Consider the following 16,433-nt stretch of genomic DNA (forward strand, 5'->3'; position numbering starts at 1 on the left):
TTGGTGAATCTCTATACTCTCCTCCTGTCCTCTAAACATCTCCCTCTCAGAGGCTACCTCCCAAATGGAATCATATTCCCTATATATAACTCAACTCTGGACCTCCAAGCCAGTTCCACTGAGTTTTTTCATTGTTCCCCTCTAAACAGGGACTGATTTAGACCTGGGACACCAGGTGGGTGATTCCCCTCTAATCAGGGACTGATTTAGACCTGGGACACCAGGTGGGTGATTCCCCTCTAATCAGGGACTGATTTAGACCTGGGACACCAGGTGGGTGATTCCCCTCTAATCAGGGACTGATTTAGACCTGGGACACCAGGTGGGTGCAATTCATTATCAGGTAGAACAGAAAACCCCGCAGGCTCCGGACCTCGTAGGGTAACAGTTGAATAGCCCTGCCCTATATAGTGCACTCTCTGTCTAATGTAGTGCACTACGTAAGGAATAGGGTGCCATTTGGGAAACATACACTATCTAAGACAGGCCCGCTCTGCCTGGAGCATTAGGCAGGATGAATAAATGCATGTGATCCAGCTCGCTGGAATAGGAGTGATGCATATTCCCGTTTGTGTCTGCATGGCTGACTTCACCGTAGTAACTGTTGAGGAGGCTAGGAGGCCATGGAATCCATCAGTAAATACTTGTCCTTGATATGAATTCATCTTGGTTGAATAATGAATGATACCGAAGAAGGTCTTGTGTACCACTGTTGGGCATGAGGATAACTCTCCTCTACACCACCATCTCTTTGTTCTGTGTCCAAAATGCCACCCCAGTCCTTATTTAGTGCAATACTTTTGACCAAGGCCCATGGTAGAAAGTAGTGCACTAAATAGGGAATAGGGTGCCATTTGGGACATAGCCCTTTTGTGCGATATTAAACATTGATCATATATTCTAATGTGTTTATTATATATTACACGCTTCCTTCTTTATCTCGAGTCTTCTCTCCTCTGATGGACTGGTAGGTCTCTACGTATGGGAAAAATATAGCATCTTGCTGTACTGCTAGAGATAGTCTTTCTGTGTGTGTGTGTGTGTGTGTGTGTGTGTGTGTGTGTGTGTGTGTGTGTGTGTGTGTGTGTGTGTGTGTGTGTGTGTGTGTCAGTGTACGTGGTGTGTGTAGCTGGCAGTCTTACCTTGAGGTGCGTCGGCATCGCAGGTCTTGGTAGTCCAAGTGGTATTATTCCCTAGTGGCATCGGGCTCTGGTCGAACACACAAAAAAGGCATGTTTCTCTTCTCCATAGCAAACAGAGTATCCAGTACTGTTTGTTTGCTATAATATGAAGGATGTGCACTTAAACTAACTAAGCATACACAGTTTTCCATTCAACTCAACTGCAATCCAGAAAATAAAACATGTATGGTCATCATTGTGTTCCACCAAGGTGTGTAGCTAAGGCAGCTAATGCAGCTATTGAGGCTAATGCGACTAATGAGCCTAATGAGGCTAAGGCAGCTAATGTAGCTAATGTGGCTAATGTAGCTAATGAGGCTAAGGCAGCTAATGTAGTTAATACACTAATGTAGCTAATGAGGCTAAGGCAGCTAATGTAGTTAATACAATAACTGTCCGTTATCATATTTTGTTGTGCTGCCATTTACATTTAAAAGCACATGTTTATCCTTCAACCAATCATGAACCAAAGCCAAGTTTATGTCCATGACAATTGGCCAATACCCCAGACAATACAACAACAACAGCAGGACATAACCATTATGAAGGAGAAACAAAGAACTGGAACAATAGAGAGATTCAAATAAAAAGGAATGGCAGCTGTTTACCAGACCAAAATACATTTCACTGTCAGTACTATACATTATATCCATCAATTTAGAAGGATTTAACCAAACATCACTCCTTCAGGAGGATTCAGGAGGATGGAACCCTCACTCATTTAGGAGGATTCAGGAGGATGGAACCCTCACTCCTTCAGGAGGATTCAGGAGAATATAACCCTCACTCCTTCAGGAGGATTCAGGAGAATGCAACCCTCACTCCTTCAGGAGGATTCAGGAGAATGGAACCCTCACTCCTTCAGGAGGATTCAGGAGAACGTAACCCTCACTCCTTCAGGAGGATTCAGGAGAATGGAACCCTCACTCCTTCAGGAGGATTCAGGAGGATGGAACCCTCAATCCTTCAGGAGGATTCAGGAGAATGGAACCCTCACTCCTTTAGGAGGATTCAGGAGAATGGAACCCTCACTCCTTCAGGAGGATTCAGGAGGATGGAACCCTCACTCATTTAGGAGGATTCAGGAGGATGGAACCCTCACTCCTTCAGGATGATTCAGGAGGATGGAACCCTCACTCCTTCAGGAGGATTCAGGAGAATGGAACCCTCACTCCTTCAGGAGGATTCAGGAGAATGGAACCCTCACTCCTTCAGGAGGATTCAGGAGAATGGAACCCTCACTCCTTCAGGAGGATTCAGGAGAATGGAACCCTCACTCCTTCAGGAGGATTCAGGAGGATGGAACCCTCACTCCTTCAGGAGGATGGAACCCTCACTCCTTCAGGAGGATTCAGGAGAATGGAACCCTCACTCCTTCAGGAGGATTCAGGAGAATGGAACCCTCACTCCTTCAGGAGGATTCAGGAGGATGGAACCCTCACTCCTTTAGGAGGATTCAGGAGAATGTAACACTCACTCCTTCAGAAGGATTCAGGAGGATGGAACCCTCATTCCTTCAGGAGGATTCAGGAGGATGGAACCCTCACTCCTTCAGGAGGATTCAGGAGAATGGAACCCTCACTCCTTCAGGAGGATTCAGGAGAATGGAACCCTCACTCCTTCAGGAGGATTCAGGAGAATGGAACCCTCACTCCTTCAGGAGGATTCAGGAGAATGGAACCCTCACTCCTTCAGGAGGATTCAGGAGGATGGAACCCTCACTCCTTCAGGAGGATGGAACCCTCACTCCTTCAGGAGGATTCAGGAGAATGGAACCCTCACTCCTTCAGGAGGATTCAGGAGAATGGAACCCTCACTCCTTCAGGAGGATTCAGGAGGATGGAACCCTCACTCCTTTAGGAGGATTCAGGAGGATGGAACCCTCACTCCTTCAGGAGGATGGAACCCTCACTCCTTCAGGAGGATTCAGGAGAATGGAACCCTCACTCCTTCAGGAGGATTCAGGAGAATGGAACCCTCACTCCTTCAGGAGGATTCAGGAGGATGGAACCCTCACTCCTTTAGGAGGATTCAGGAGAATGTAACACTCACTCCTTCAGAAGGATTCAGGAGGATGGAACCCTCATTCCTTCAGGAGGATTCAGGAGGATGGAACCCTCACTCCTTCAGGAGGATTCAGGAGAATGTAACCCTCACTCCTTCAGGAGGATTCAGGAGGATGTAACCCTAACTCCTTCAGGAGGATTCAGGAGGATGGAACCCTCACTCCGTTAGGAGGATTCAGGAGGATGGAACCCTCACTCCGTTAGGAGGATTCAGGAGGATGGAACCCTCACTCCTTCAGGAGGATTCAGGAGAATGTAACCCTCACTCCTTCAGGAGGATTCAGGAGGATGTAACCCTAACTCCTTCAGGAGGATCCAGGAGGATGGAACCCTCACTCCGTTAAGAGGATTCAGGAGGATGGAACCCTCACTCCATTAGGAGGATTCAGGAGGATGGAACCCTCACTCCTTCAGGAGGATTCGGGAGGACGGAACCCTCACTCCTTCAGGAGGATTCAGGAGGACGGAACCCTCACTCCTTCAGGAGGATTCAGGAGAACGGAACCCTCACTCCTTCAGGAGGATTCAGGAGAATGGAACCCTCACTCCTTCAGGAGGATGGAACCCTCACTCCTTCAGGAGGATTCAGGAGAATGTAACCCTCACTCCTTTAGGAGGATTCAGGAGAATGGAACCCTCACTCCTTCAGGAGGATTCAGGAGGATGGAACCCTCACTCCTTCAGGATGATTCAGGAGGATGGAACCCTCACTCCTTCAGGAGGATTCAGGAGAATGGAACCCTCAGTCCTTCAGGAGGATTCAGGAGAATGGAACCCTCAGTCCTTCAGGAGGATTCAGGAGAATGGAACCCTCACTCCTTCAGGAGGATTCAGGAGAATGGAACCCTCACTCCTTCAGGAGGATTCAGGAGAATGGAACCCTCAATCATTCAGGAGGATTCAGGAGGATGAAACCCTCACTCATTCAGGAGGATTCAGGAGGATGAAACCCTCACTCATTCAGGAGGATGGAACCCTCACTCATTCAGGAGGATGGAACCCTCAGTCCTTCAGGAGGATTCAGGAGGATGGAACCCTCACTCCTTCAGGAGGATTCAGGAGAATGGAACCCTCACTCCTTTAGGAGGATGGAACCCTCACTCCTTTAGGAGGATTCAGGAGAATGGAAACCTCACTCCTTCAGGAGGATTCAGGAGGTTGTAACCCTCACTCCTTCAGGAGGATTCAGGAGAATGTAACCCTCACTCCTTCAGGAGGATTCAGGAGGATGGAACCCTCACTCCTCACTCCTTCAGAGTTTGTTGGATTTAATCCACCCAAATTGACAGTGAAACCTAAATGGAAGAATGTTAGAGCAGGGCTCAAGTTATAAATCCCCTGGTTCCCTGCTCCAATGGATCAGAAGGAGATGATGGTATTAAGGACAGAGAGAGATGATGAATGAGGCTGGGTATAGAGGTGAACAGTATTGGTGTGCGTGTGTGATGTGGATTTACGCTCATTAAAATATCTTTCCTTAGAGTTCTAACATTATTAATGACTTTCTTTTTTACACAAGATATGACAACACACACACTCTCAACCCCCCCACCACCTCCCCAGACACTCACCCCCCCCCCCCCCCCCCCCCACACACACACACCCTCCCCAGACACCCCCAACCCCTCCCTAGATCCCCCAAACACACCCCCAGCCCCTCCGAGGTCCCCCCACAAACACCCCCACCCCTTCTCCAGATCCCCAAACACACACCCACCCCACACACCCCCACCAGACCCCCCAGACACACCCAGGCCTCCCCACACAGCAGCTCACCTGCAGCAGGTAGTTCTGGCTACCGTACATGACGTACTGCGGGGCCAGGCTGTAGATCATGAAGCTGGTGTGAAGGACAATCAGCAGTAGAATCATGCAGAGGAAGAGGAGGGCCTGGGGACGGGTTCTCTTGGGTCTGATCTTGTACAGCTGTCAGACAACACATTACAGTTAGATTAGTATGTCTGCTGTCAGACAACACATTACAGTTAGATTAGTATGTCTGCTGTCAGACAACACATTACAGTTAGATTAGTATGTCTGCTGTCAGACAACTCATTACAGTTAGATTAGTATGTCTGCTGTCAGACAACACAGTTCAGTTAGATTAGTATGTCTGCTGTCAGACAACACAGTTCAGTTCATGATTACGTCTGCCGTCAGTTAGGTGATTACGTCTGCCGTCAGTTAGGCGATTACTGCCGTCAGTTAGGCGATTACGTCTGCCGTCAGTTAGGCGATTACGTCTGCCGTCAGTCAGGCGATTACGTCTGCCGTCAGTCAGGCGATTACGTCTGCCGTCAGTCAGGCGATTACGTCTGCCGTCAGTTAGGCGATTACGTCTGCCGTCAGTTAGGCGATTACGTCTGCCGTCAGTTAGGCGATTACGTCTGCCGTCAGTTAGATGATTACGTATGCCGTCAGTTAGGCGATTACGTCTGCCGTCAGTTAGGCGATTACGTCTGCCGTCAGTTAGGCGATTACGTCTGCCGTCAGTTAGGCGATTACGTCTGCCGTCAGTTAGGTGATTACGTCGGTTGTCAGCTAGGTGATTACGTCTGTTGTCAGTTAGGTGATTAAGTCTGTTGTCAGTTAGGTGATTACGTCTGCCGTCAGTTAGGCGATTACGTCTGCCGTCAGTTAGGCGATTACGTCTGCCGTCAGTTAGGCGATTACGTCTGTTGTCAGTTAGGTGATTACGTCTGCCGTCAGTTAGGTGATTACGTATGCCGTCAGTTAGGTGATTACGTCTGCCGTCAGTTAGGTGATTACGTCTGCCGTCAGTTAGATGATTACGTCTGCCGTCAGTTAGGTGATTACGTCTGCCGTCAGTTAGGTGATTACGTCTGTTGTCAGTTAGGTGATTACGTCTGTTGTCAGTTAGGTGATTACGTCTGCCGTCAGTTAGGTGATTACGTCTGCCGTCAGTTAGGCGATTACGTCTGCCGTCAGTTAGGCGATTACGTCTGCCGTCAGTTAGGTGATTACGTCTGTTGTCAGTTAGGTGATTACGTCTGTTGTCAGTTAGGTGATTACGTCTGCCGTCAGTTAGGTGATTACGTCTGCCGTCAGTTAGGCGATTACGTCTGCCGTCAGTTAGGCGATTACGTCTGCCGTCAGTTAGGCGATTACGTCTGCCGTCAGTTAGGCGATTACGTCTGCCGTCAGTTAGGCGATTACGTCTGCCGTCAGTTAGGCGATTACGTCTGCCGTCAGTTAGGCGATTACGTCTGCCGTCAGTTAGGCGATTACGTCTGCCGTCAGTTAGGCGATTACGTCTGCCGTCAGTTAGGCGATTACGTCTGCCGTCAGTTAGGCGATTACGTCGGTTGTCAGCTAGGCGATTACGTCTGTTGTCAGTTAGGTGATTAAGTCTGTTGTCAGTTAGGTGATTACGTCTGCCGTCAGTTAGGCGATTACGTCTGCCGTCAGTTAGGCGATTACGTCTGCCGTCAGTTAGGCGATTACGTCTGCCGTCAGTTAGGCGATTACGTCTGTTGTCAGTTAGGTGATTACGTCTGCCGTCAGTTAGGTGATTACGTATGCCGTCAGTTAGGTGATTACGTCTGCCGTCAGTTAGGTGATTACGTCTGCCGTCAGTTAGATGATTACGTCTGCCGTCAGTTAGGTGATTACGTCTGCCGTCAGTTAGGTGATTACGTCTGTTGTCAGTTAGGTGATTACGTCTGTTGTCAGTTAGGTGATTACGTCTGCCGTCAGTTAGGTGATTACGTCTGCCGTCAGTTAGGCGATTACGTCTGCCGTCAGTTAGGCGATTACGTCTGCCGTCAGTTAGGTGATTACGTCTGTTGTCAGTTAGGTGATTACGTCTGTTGTCAGTTAGGTGATTACGTCTGCCGTCAGTTAGGTGATTACGTCTGCCGTCAGTTAGGCGATTACGTCTGCCGTCAGTTAGGCGATTACGTCTGCCGTCAGTTAGGCGATTACGTCTGCCGTCAGTTAGGCGATTACGTCTGCCGTCAGTTAGGCGATTACGTCTGCCGTCAGTTAGGCGATTACGTCTGCCGTCAGTTAGGCGATTACGTCTGCCGTCAGTTAGGCGATTACGTCTGCCGTCAGTTAGGCGATTACGTCTGCCGTCAGTTAGGCGATTACGTCTGCCGTCAGTTAGGCGATTACGTCTGCCGTCAGTTAGGCGATTACGTCTGCCGTCAGTTAGGCGATTACGTCTGCCGTCAGTTAGGAGATTACGTCTGCCGTCAGTTAGGCGATTACGTCTGCCGTCAGTTAGGCGATTACGTCTGCCGTCAGTTAGGCGATTACGTCTGCCGTCAGTTAGGTGATTACGTCTGCCGTCAGTTAGGAGATTACGTCTGTTGTCAGTTAGGCGATTACGTCTGCCGTCAGTTAGGCGATTACGTCTGCCGTCAGTTAGGCGATTAAGTCTGCCGTCAGTTAGGCGATTACGTCTGCCGTCAGTTAGGCGATTACGTCTGCCGTCAGTTAGGCGATTACGTCTGCCGTCAGTTAGGCGATTACGTCTGTTGTCAGTTAGGTGATTATGTCTGCCGTCAGTTAGGTGATTATGTCTGCTGTCAGGTGATTATGTCTGCTGTCAGTTAGGTGATTATGTCTGCTGTCAGTTAGGAGATTACGTCTGCTGTCAGTTAGGAGATTACGTCTGCTGTCAGTTAGGAGATTACGTCTGCTGTCAGTTAGGTGATTACGTCTGTTGTCAGTTAGGTGATTACGTCTGCCGTCAGTTAGATGATTATGTCTGCTGTCAGTTAGATTAGTATGTCTTCCAGCTAGTTAAAAACAACAGAGAATGTCTCCTAGGAAGTTATAGAGAGACAGGAAACATGCAGTTATAGATAGTATGTCTGAAAGATAATCGTGGAGAAACAGCGAAAGCAGGTTCATCTACCACACATAGATGTAGCAATGAGATGAGACATAATGATACAAATCTTCTATTATGTGATTACTCTATGAACGGGCGAGTGTGTGTGTGTGTGCCTGTGCGTGTGTGTGTGTGTGTGTGTGTGTTGTGTGTTGTGTGTTGTGTGTTGTGTGTGTGTGTGTGTGTGGGGAGCTGTCCTGACCCGTATCCAGAAGAACCAGATGCCCATGTTCCTGATGCCGGCCATGGAGGTGAACACAAAGTACATGGTGATGACAGTGATCAGGACATAATCCAACGGGAACACCTGGGAGACATCAGGTCAAAGGTTAGAGAGAGAGAGACACAGAGAGACACAGAGAGACAGAGAGAGACAGAGAGAGAAACAGAGAGACAGTGTGATAGCTCCCAACTCATTCCTCTTCAACAGAGCATCATCCCAATACACACACACACACACACACACACACACACACACACACACACACACACACACACACACACACACACACACACACACACACACACACACACACACACACACACACACACACACACACACACAGAGCTGTGTTGAGATGGGGCAATTAGCAGCATTAGTCTGCTATACTGTAACACTCTGTCCTGGTAGTAGTCTGCTGTACTGTAACACTCTGTCCTGGCAGTAGTCTGCTGTACTGTAACACTCTGTCCTGGTAGTAGTCTGCTGTACTGTAACACTCTGTCCTGGTAGTAGTCTGCTGTACTGTAACACTCTGTCCTGGCAGTAGTCTGCTGTACTGTAACACTCTGTCCTGGTAGTAGTCTGCTATACTGTAACACTCTGTCCTGGCAGTAGTCTGCTGTACTGTAACACTCTGTCCTGGCAGTAGTCTGCTGTACTGTAACACTCTGTCCTGGTAGTAGTCTGCTATACTGTAACACTCTGTCCTGGTAGTAGTCTGCTGTACTGTAACACTCTGTCCTGGTAGTAGTCTGCTGTACTGTAACACTCTGTCCTGGCAGTAGTCTGCTGTACTGTAACACTCTGTCCTGGCAGTAGTCTGCTGTACTGTAACACTCTGTCCTGGTAGTAGTCTGCTGTACTGTAACACTCTGTCCTGGCAGTAGTCTGCTGTACTGTAACACTCTGTCCTGGCAGTAGTCTGCTGTACTGTAACACTCTGTCCTGGCAGTAGTCTGCTGTACTGTAACACTCTGTCCTGGCAGTAGTCTGCTGTACTGTAACACTCTGTCCTGATAGTAGTCTGCTGGACTGTAACACTCTGTCCTGGTAGTAGTCTGCTGTACTGTAACACTCTGTCCTGGTAGTAGTCTGCTGTACTGTAACACTGTCCTGGTAGTAGTCTGCTGTACTGTAACACTCTGTCCTGATAGTAGTCTGCTGTACTGTAACACTCTGTCCTGGTAGTAGTCTGCTGTACTGTAACACTCTGTCCTGGCAGTAGTCTGCTATAGTGTAACACTCTGTCCTGGTAGTAGTCTGCTGTACTGTAACACTCTGTCCTGGTAGTAGTCTGCTGTACTGTAACACTCTGTCCTGGTAGTAGTCTGCTGGACTGTAACACTCTGTCCTGGCATTAGTCTGCTGTACTGTAACACTGTCCTGGTAGTAGTCTGCTGTACTGTAACACTCTGTCCTGGTAGTAGTCTGCTGTACTGTAACACTCTGTCCTGATAGTAGTCTGCTGTACTGTAACACTCTGTCCTGGTAGTAGTCTGCTGTACTGTAACACTCTGTCCTGGCAGTAGTCTGCTGTACTGTAACACTCTGTCCTGGCAGTAGTCTGCTGTACTGTAACACTCTGTCCTGGTAGTAGTCTGCTGTACTGTAACACTCTGTCCTGGTAGTAGTCTGCTGTACTGTAACACTCTGTCCTGGCAGTAGTCTGCTGTACTGTAACACTCTGTCCTGGTAGTAGTCTGCTGTACTGTAACACTCTGTCCTGGCAGTAGTCTGCTGTACTGTAACACTCTGTCCTGGTAGTAGTCTGCTGTACTGTAACACTCTGTCCTGGTAGTAGTCTGCTGTACTGTAACACTCTGTCCTGGTAGTAGTCTGCTGTACTGTAACACTCTGTCCTGGTAGTAGTCTGCTGTACTGTAACACTGTCCTGGCAGTAGTCTGCTGTACTGTAACACTCTGTCCTGGCAGTAGTCTGCTGTACTGTAACACTCTGTCCTGGCAGTAGTCTGCTGTACTGTAACACTCTGTCCTGGCAGTAGTCTGCTGTACTGTAACACTCTGTCCTGGCAGTAGTCTGCTGTACTGTAACACTCTGTCCTGGTAGTAGTCTGCTGTACTGTAACACTCTGTCCTGGTAGTAGTCTGCTGTACTGTAACACTCTGTCCTGGTAGTAGTCTGCTGTACTGTAACACTCTGTCCTGGCAGTAGTCTGCTGTACTGTAACACTCTGTCCTGGTAGTAGTCTGCTGTACTGTAACACTCTGTCCTGGTAGTAGTCTGCTGTACTGTAACACTCTGTCCTGGTAGTAGTCTGCTGTACTGTAACACTCTGTCCTGGTAGTAGTCTGCTGTACTGTAACACTCTGTCCTGGTAGTAGTCTGCTGTACTGTAACACTCTGTCCTGGTAGTAGTCTGCTGTACTGTAACACTCTGTCCTGGCCCATTAATCCTCAGAGGCATAGTCAAGTCAATAGAGAGTGTTGAAATACGAGGTGTGTATGTGTGTCTAGTGGTGTTTCTCCAAAAGCATACTACCGTGCTCCGAGTACGCACATTGGAGCATGGGAGGGTCGGAGTAGGAGTCCAAATCAAAGTATGTGAAACGGAGCACGGAGGGCACTTCTCTAATGTGTACTCCGTGTGTACATATTTTGAAGCATCCATCCATGCAAGCTTCAACAGAAAGTATGCAAAGAAATAGGACGCAACCAACATAGAAAATTACCCCAAAAAAATATTTATAGCAATGGCAGTCATTCTTTGAGCTGAAGCGAGAGAAAATAAACTCAGACTTTGGACTGTAACGTTTCCTATTCACATCTCATATGTTGCCTGACTACAAAATGTTATCTTGATACGTTAATAAATACATGCTGTGTTAATTTTGGAATGTTTACCTGCCTACAATACCCACTGTAGTGTGCGTAGGTCGCAAGCCCATAGTAAGTCAATAGGGCTAACTAGCTACTAGTACTGAAAGCTACCCACGAATAATTGACATTTACCATGCATAACATTAGTTTTAGGTAATTTTTGCTTGTTAAAGTATCTGGGTTAGCTACATTATTATGATTCACATACAGCTAGCTGATAGTTATGAAGTAAAACGTTTGCTTTGTCTACATCTTGTTTGGTCTCTATTGATGCCATTTTCCTGGCTGGAAGAAGGGTCAGTGAATGGGAAGGTGCAGCGTGAGGTAATACAGTAGCGGGAGTGCTGCTCAGCGTGAGGTAATACAGTAGGGGGAGTGCTGCTCAGCGTGAGGTAATACAGTAGGGGGAGTGCTGCTCAGCGTGAGGTAATACAGTAGGGGGAGTGCTGCTCAGCGTGAGGTAATACAGTAGGGGGAGTGCTGCTCAGCGTGAGGTAATACAGTAGGGGGAGTGCTGCTCAGCGTGAGGTAATACAGTAGGGGGAGTGCTGCTCAGCGTGAGGTAATACAGTAGAGGGAGTGCTGCTCGGCGTGAGGTAATACAGTAGGGGGAGTGCTGCTCGGCGTGAGGTAATACAGTAGGGGGAGTGCTGCTCAGCGTGAGGTAATACAGTAGGGGGAGTGCTGCTCAGCGTGAGGTAATACAGTAGGGGGAGTGCTGCTCAGCGTGAGGTAATACAGTAGGGGGAGTGCTGGTCAGCGTGAGGTAATACAGTAGGGGGGGTGCTGCTCAGCGTGAGGTAATACAGTAGGGGGAGTGCTGCTCGGCGTGAGGTAATACAGTAGGGGGAGTGCTGCTCGGCGTGAGGTAATACAGTAGGGGGAGTGCTGCTCAGCGTGAGGTAATACAGTAGAGGGAGTGCTGCTCAGCGTGAGGTAATACAGTAGGGGGAGTGCTGCTCAGCGTGAGGTAATACAGTAGGGGGAGTGCTGCTCGGCGTGAGGTAATACAGTAGGGGGAGTGCTGCTCGGCGTGAGGTAATACAGCAGGGGTAGTGCTTCTCAAATGGAATGTTTCATGTATTTTCCAGAACCTCGCGCTCACAGGAACGTCCTCAGAGAATGCACTCGAAGCATGGTAGTATGGAGCATGGTAGTATGGAGCATGGTAGTATACATAGAGAAACACTGTAGGTGTGTGTGTGTGTGTCTAGGTGTGTGTTCGCTTCAGTGGGTCGCTCAAAAAATAATAATACATTTAAAAGTTTTGTGGGTGGAAAACTCTTTGAAAGTCATGCTGACGGAAAATGACTGTCCAATAAGTTGCTTTGGCTGCACGTCACTGTGGAGGAAATGTTAATGCCTGGCACTTTGGCAGCTTTACACTCATAACTCCTACTGGGCTTGACATGCATTTTAAATAGTAGGATACACTGTGACCTTTACAATTCCCATCATCAGATCCTCCTACAAACCAATCAGGGGCTGGATTATCTCAAATAGCAGCCTATGCTCTATATACAGTTGAAGTCGGAAGTTTACATTCACCTTAGCCAAATACATTTAAACTCAGTTTTTCACAATTCCTGACATTTAATCCGAGTAAAAATTCCCTGTTTTAGGTCAGTTAGGATCACCACTTTATTTTAGGAATGTGAAATGTCAGAATAATAGTAGAGAAAATGATGTATTTCAGCGTTTATTTCTTTTATCACATTAGAAGTGGGTCAGAAGTTTACATACACTCAATTAGTATTTGGTAGCATTGCTCGCACATGCGTTTTCAGTTCTGCCCACACATTTTCTATAGGGTTGAGGACAGGGTTTTGTGATGGCCATTCCAAAACCTTTACTTTGTGTTCCGTAAGCCATTTTGCCACAACTTTGGAAGTTTGTTTGGGGTCATTGTTCATCTGGATGACCCATTTGCGACCAAGCTTTAACTTCCTGACTGATGTCTTGAGATGTTGCTTCAATATATCCACATAATTTTCCATCCTCATGATACCATCTATTTTGTGAAGTGCACCAGTCCCTCCTGCAGAAAAACACCATCACAACATGATGCTGCCACCCCCATGCTTCACGGTTGGGATGGTGTTCTTCGGCTTGCAAGCCTCCCCCTTTTTCCTCCAAACATAACGATGGTCATTATGCCCAAACAGTTCTATTTTTGTTTCATCAGACCAGAGGACATTTCTCCAAAAAGTATGATCTTTGTCCCCATGTGCAGTTGCAAACCGTAGTCTGGCTTTTTTATGGCGGTTTTGGAGCAGTGGCTTCTTCCTTGCTGAGCGGCCTTTCAGGTTATGTCAATATAGGACTCATTCTACTGTGGATATAGATACTTTTGTACCCGTTTCCTCCAGCATCTTCACAAGGTCCTTTGCTGTTGTTCTGGGATTTATTTGCACTATTCGCACCAAAGCACGTTCATCTCTAGGAGACAGAACGCATCTCCTTCCTGAGCGGTATGACGGCTACATGGTCCCATGGTGTTTATACTTGCGTACTATTGTTTGTACAGATGAATGTGGTACCTTCAGGCGTTTGGAAATTACTCCCAAGGATGAACCAGACTTGTGGAGGTCTACAATGTTTTTTTCTGAGTTCTTGGCTGATTTCTTTTGAGTTTCCCATGATGTCAAGCAAAGAGGCACTGAGTTTGAAGGTAGGCCTTGAAATACATCCACAGGTACACCTCCAATTGACTCAAATTATGTCAATTAGCCTATCAGAAGCTTCTAAAGCCATGACATCATTTTCTGGAATTTTCCTAGCTGTTTTAAGGCACAGTCAACTTAGAGTATGTAAACTTCTGACCCACTGGAATTGTGATACAGTGAATTATAAGTGAAATAATCTGTCTGTAAACAATTGTTGGAAATATTACTTGTATCATGTACAAAGTAGATGGCCTAACCGACTTGACAAAACTATAGTTTGTTAACAAGAAATTTGTGGAGTGGTTAAAAAACGACCTAAGTGTATGTAAACTTCCGACTTCAACTGTATATCGACAACTCTCTCTCCCTCCCTCTATCTCTCAAAAGTAGTGCACTATGTTGGGATTAGGAACCCAGGGTTTTGGTCATTCACATCACAGAGAAGACATTATGAATACGCCAGTAATGTGGTGGTGATTATTCTCCTTCGCCATGGGTCCTGGGGGAATAATATATTTTAATTAAAGTATCCTACTCTAATTGCAGAAATCAATGGCCAGGACTTCTCTCTGACTGTGTCCCAAATGGCACCATAGGGATCTTGTCAAAAGTAGTGCACTATATAGGGAATGGAGTGCCATTTGGGACCCATGCTCTCTTTAATACTTCTTGATCTAATTAGCTGATTTGAGAACGATGACGTAGGGTGGCAATGGAACGATTATATACCAAGGCACCGGAACACTTACCATTCCACTACTAACATCAAGTTAAAGTAAAATACATTTAACTACTCATTTAAATCTCTACCGAGCCACTTACCATTCCACAACTAACATCAAGTTAAAATAAAATACATTGAACTACTCATTTAATCTCTACCGAGCCACTTACCATTCCACAACTAACATCAAGTTAAAATAAAATACATTGAACTACTCATTTAATCTCTACCGAGCCACTTACCATTCCACTACTAACATCAAGTTAAAGTAAAATACATTGAACTACTCATTTAAATCTCTACCGAGCCACTTACCATTCCACTACTAACATCAAGTTAAAGTAAAATACATTGAACTACTCATTTAAATCTCTACCGAGCCACTTACCATTCCACTACTAACATCAAGTTAAAGTAAAATACATTGAACTACTCATTTAAATCTCTACCGAGCCACTTACCATTCCACTACTAACATCAAGTTAAAGTAAAATACATTGAACTACTCATTTAAATCTCTACCGAGCCACTTACCATTCCACACTGATGATAAAGTAAGTTCTAAAAGTAATGTAAAATGGCCTGGAAAATGGCATGTACTTAATAATGTATTATTATGGTAAAAGATACTGCTTGACCCCGTGTGACCTGTACTGTTTTAGTAATATAATTCATTATTGTAGATAATACGAGATCAACAAAAATTATGAACATTATCCCACTGAGGCCAATGGCATGGAACATTATCCCACTGAGACCAACGCATGGAACATTATCCCACTGAGGCCAACGGCATGGAACATTATCCCACTGAGGCCAACGGCATGGAACATTATCCCACTGAGGCCAACGGCATGGGACATTATCCCACTGATGCCAACGGCATGGGACATTATCCCACTGAGGCCAACGGCATGGAACATTATCCCACTGAGGCCAACGGCATGGAACATTATCCCACTGAGGCCAACGGCATGGGACATTATCCCACTGAGGCCAACGGCATGGAACATTATCCCACTGAGGTCAACAGCATAGACCATTATCCCACTGAGGCCAACGGCATGGAACATTATCCCACTGAGGCCAACGGCATGGAACATTATCCCACTGAGGCCAACGGCATGGAACATTATCCCACTGAGGCCAACGGCATGGGACATTATCCCACTGAGGCCAACGGCATGGAACATTATCCCACTGAGGTCAACAGCATAGACCATTATCCCACTGAGGCCAACGGCATGGAACATTATCCCACTGAGGTCAACGGCATGGAACATTATCCCACTGAGACCAACGGCATGAAACATTATCCCACTGAGACCAACGGCATGAAACATTATCCCACTGAGGCCAACGGCATGGAACATTATCCCACTGAGGCCAACGGCATGGAACATTATCCCACTGAGGCCAACGGCATGGGACATTATCCCACTGAGACCAACAGCATGGAACATTTTCCCACTGAGACCAACGGCATGGAACATTATCCCACTGAGGTCAACGGCATGGAACATTATCCCACTGAGGCCAACGGCATGGAACATTATCCCACTGAGGCCAACGGCATGAAACATTATCCCACTGAGACCAACGGCATGAAACATTATCCCACTGAGGCCAACGGCATGAAACATTATCCCACTGAGACCAACGGCTTGAAACATTATCCCACTGAGGCCAACGGCATGGAACAGTATCCCACTGAGACCAACGGCATGGAACATTATCCCACTGAGGCCAACGGCATGAAACATTATCCCACTGAGGCCAACGGCATGAAACATTATCCCACTGAGGTCAACGGCATGGAACATTATCCCACTGAGGCCAACGGCATGGAACATTATCCCACTGAGGTCAACGG

At 46.9% G+C, this 16,433-nt stretch overlaps 1 protein-coding gene across 1 annotated transcript in view; it reads right to left on the minus strand.

Moving 5' to 3' along the window:
* The window catches only part of LOC120046878 (lysosomal cobalamin transport escort protein LMBD1-like), a 98,628-nt gene that overhangs the window by 55,332 nt on the left and 26,863 nt on the right, over positions 1-16,433 (minus strand). The window contains exons 6-8 of the mRNA XM_038992455.1: positions 8,311-8,415; positions 5,024-5,173; positions 1,143-1,209 (exon numbers count right to left, since the gene is read on the minus strand). Coding sequence (XP_038848383.1) covers positions 1,143-1,209; positions 5,024-5,173; positions 8,311-8,415 — 322 coding nt within the window. The remainder of the gene's footprint in view (positions 1-1,142; positions 1,210-5,023; positions 5,174-8,310; positions 8,416-16,433) is intronic.

The sequence above is a fragment of the Salvelinus namaycush genome, chromosome 4, assembly GCF_016432855.1.
Source record: "Salvelinus namaycush isolate Seneca chromosome 4, SaNama_1.0, whole genome shotgun sequence".
In the NCBI taxonomy this organism is placed as follows: Eukaryota; Metazoa; Chordata; class Actinopteri; order Salmoniformes; family Salmonidae; genus Salvelinus; species Salvelinus namaycush.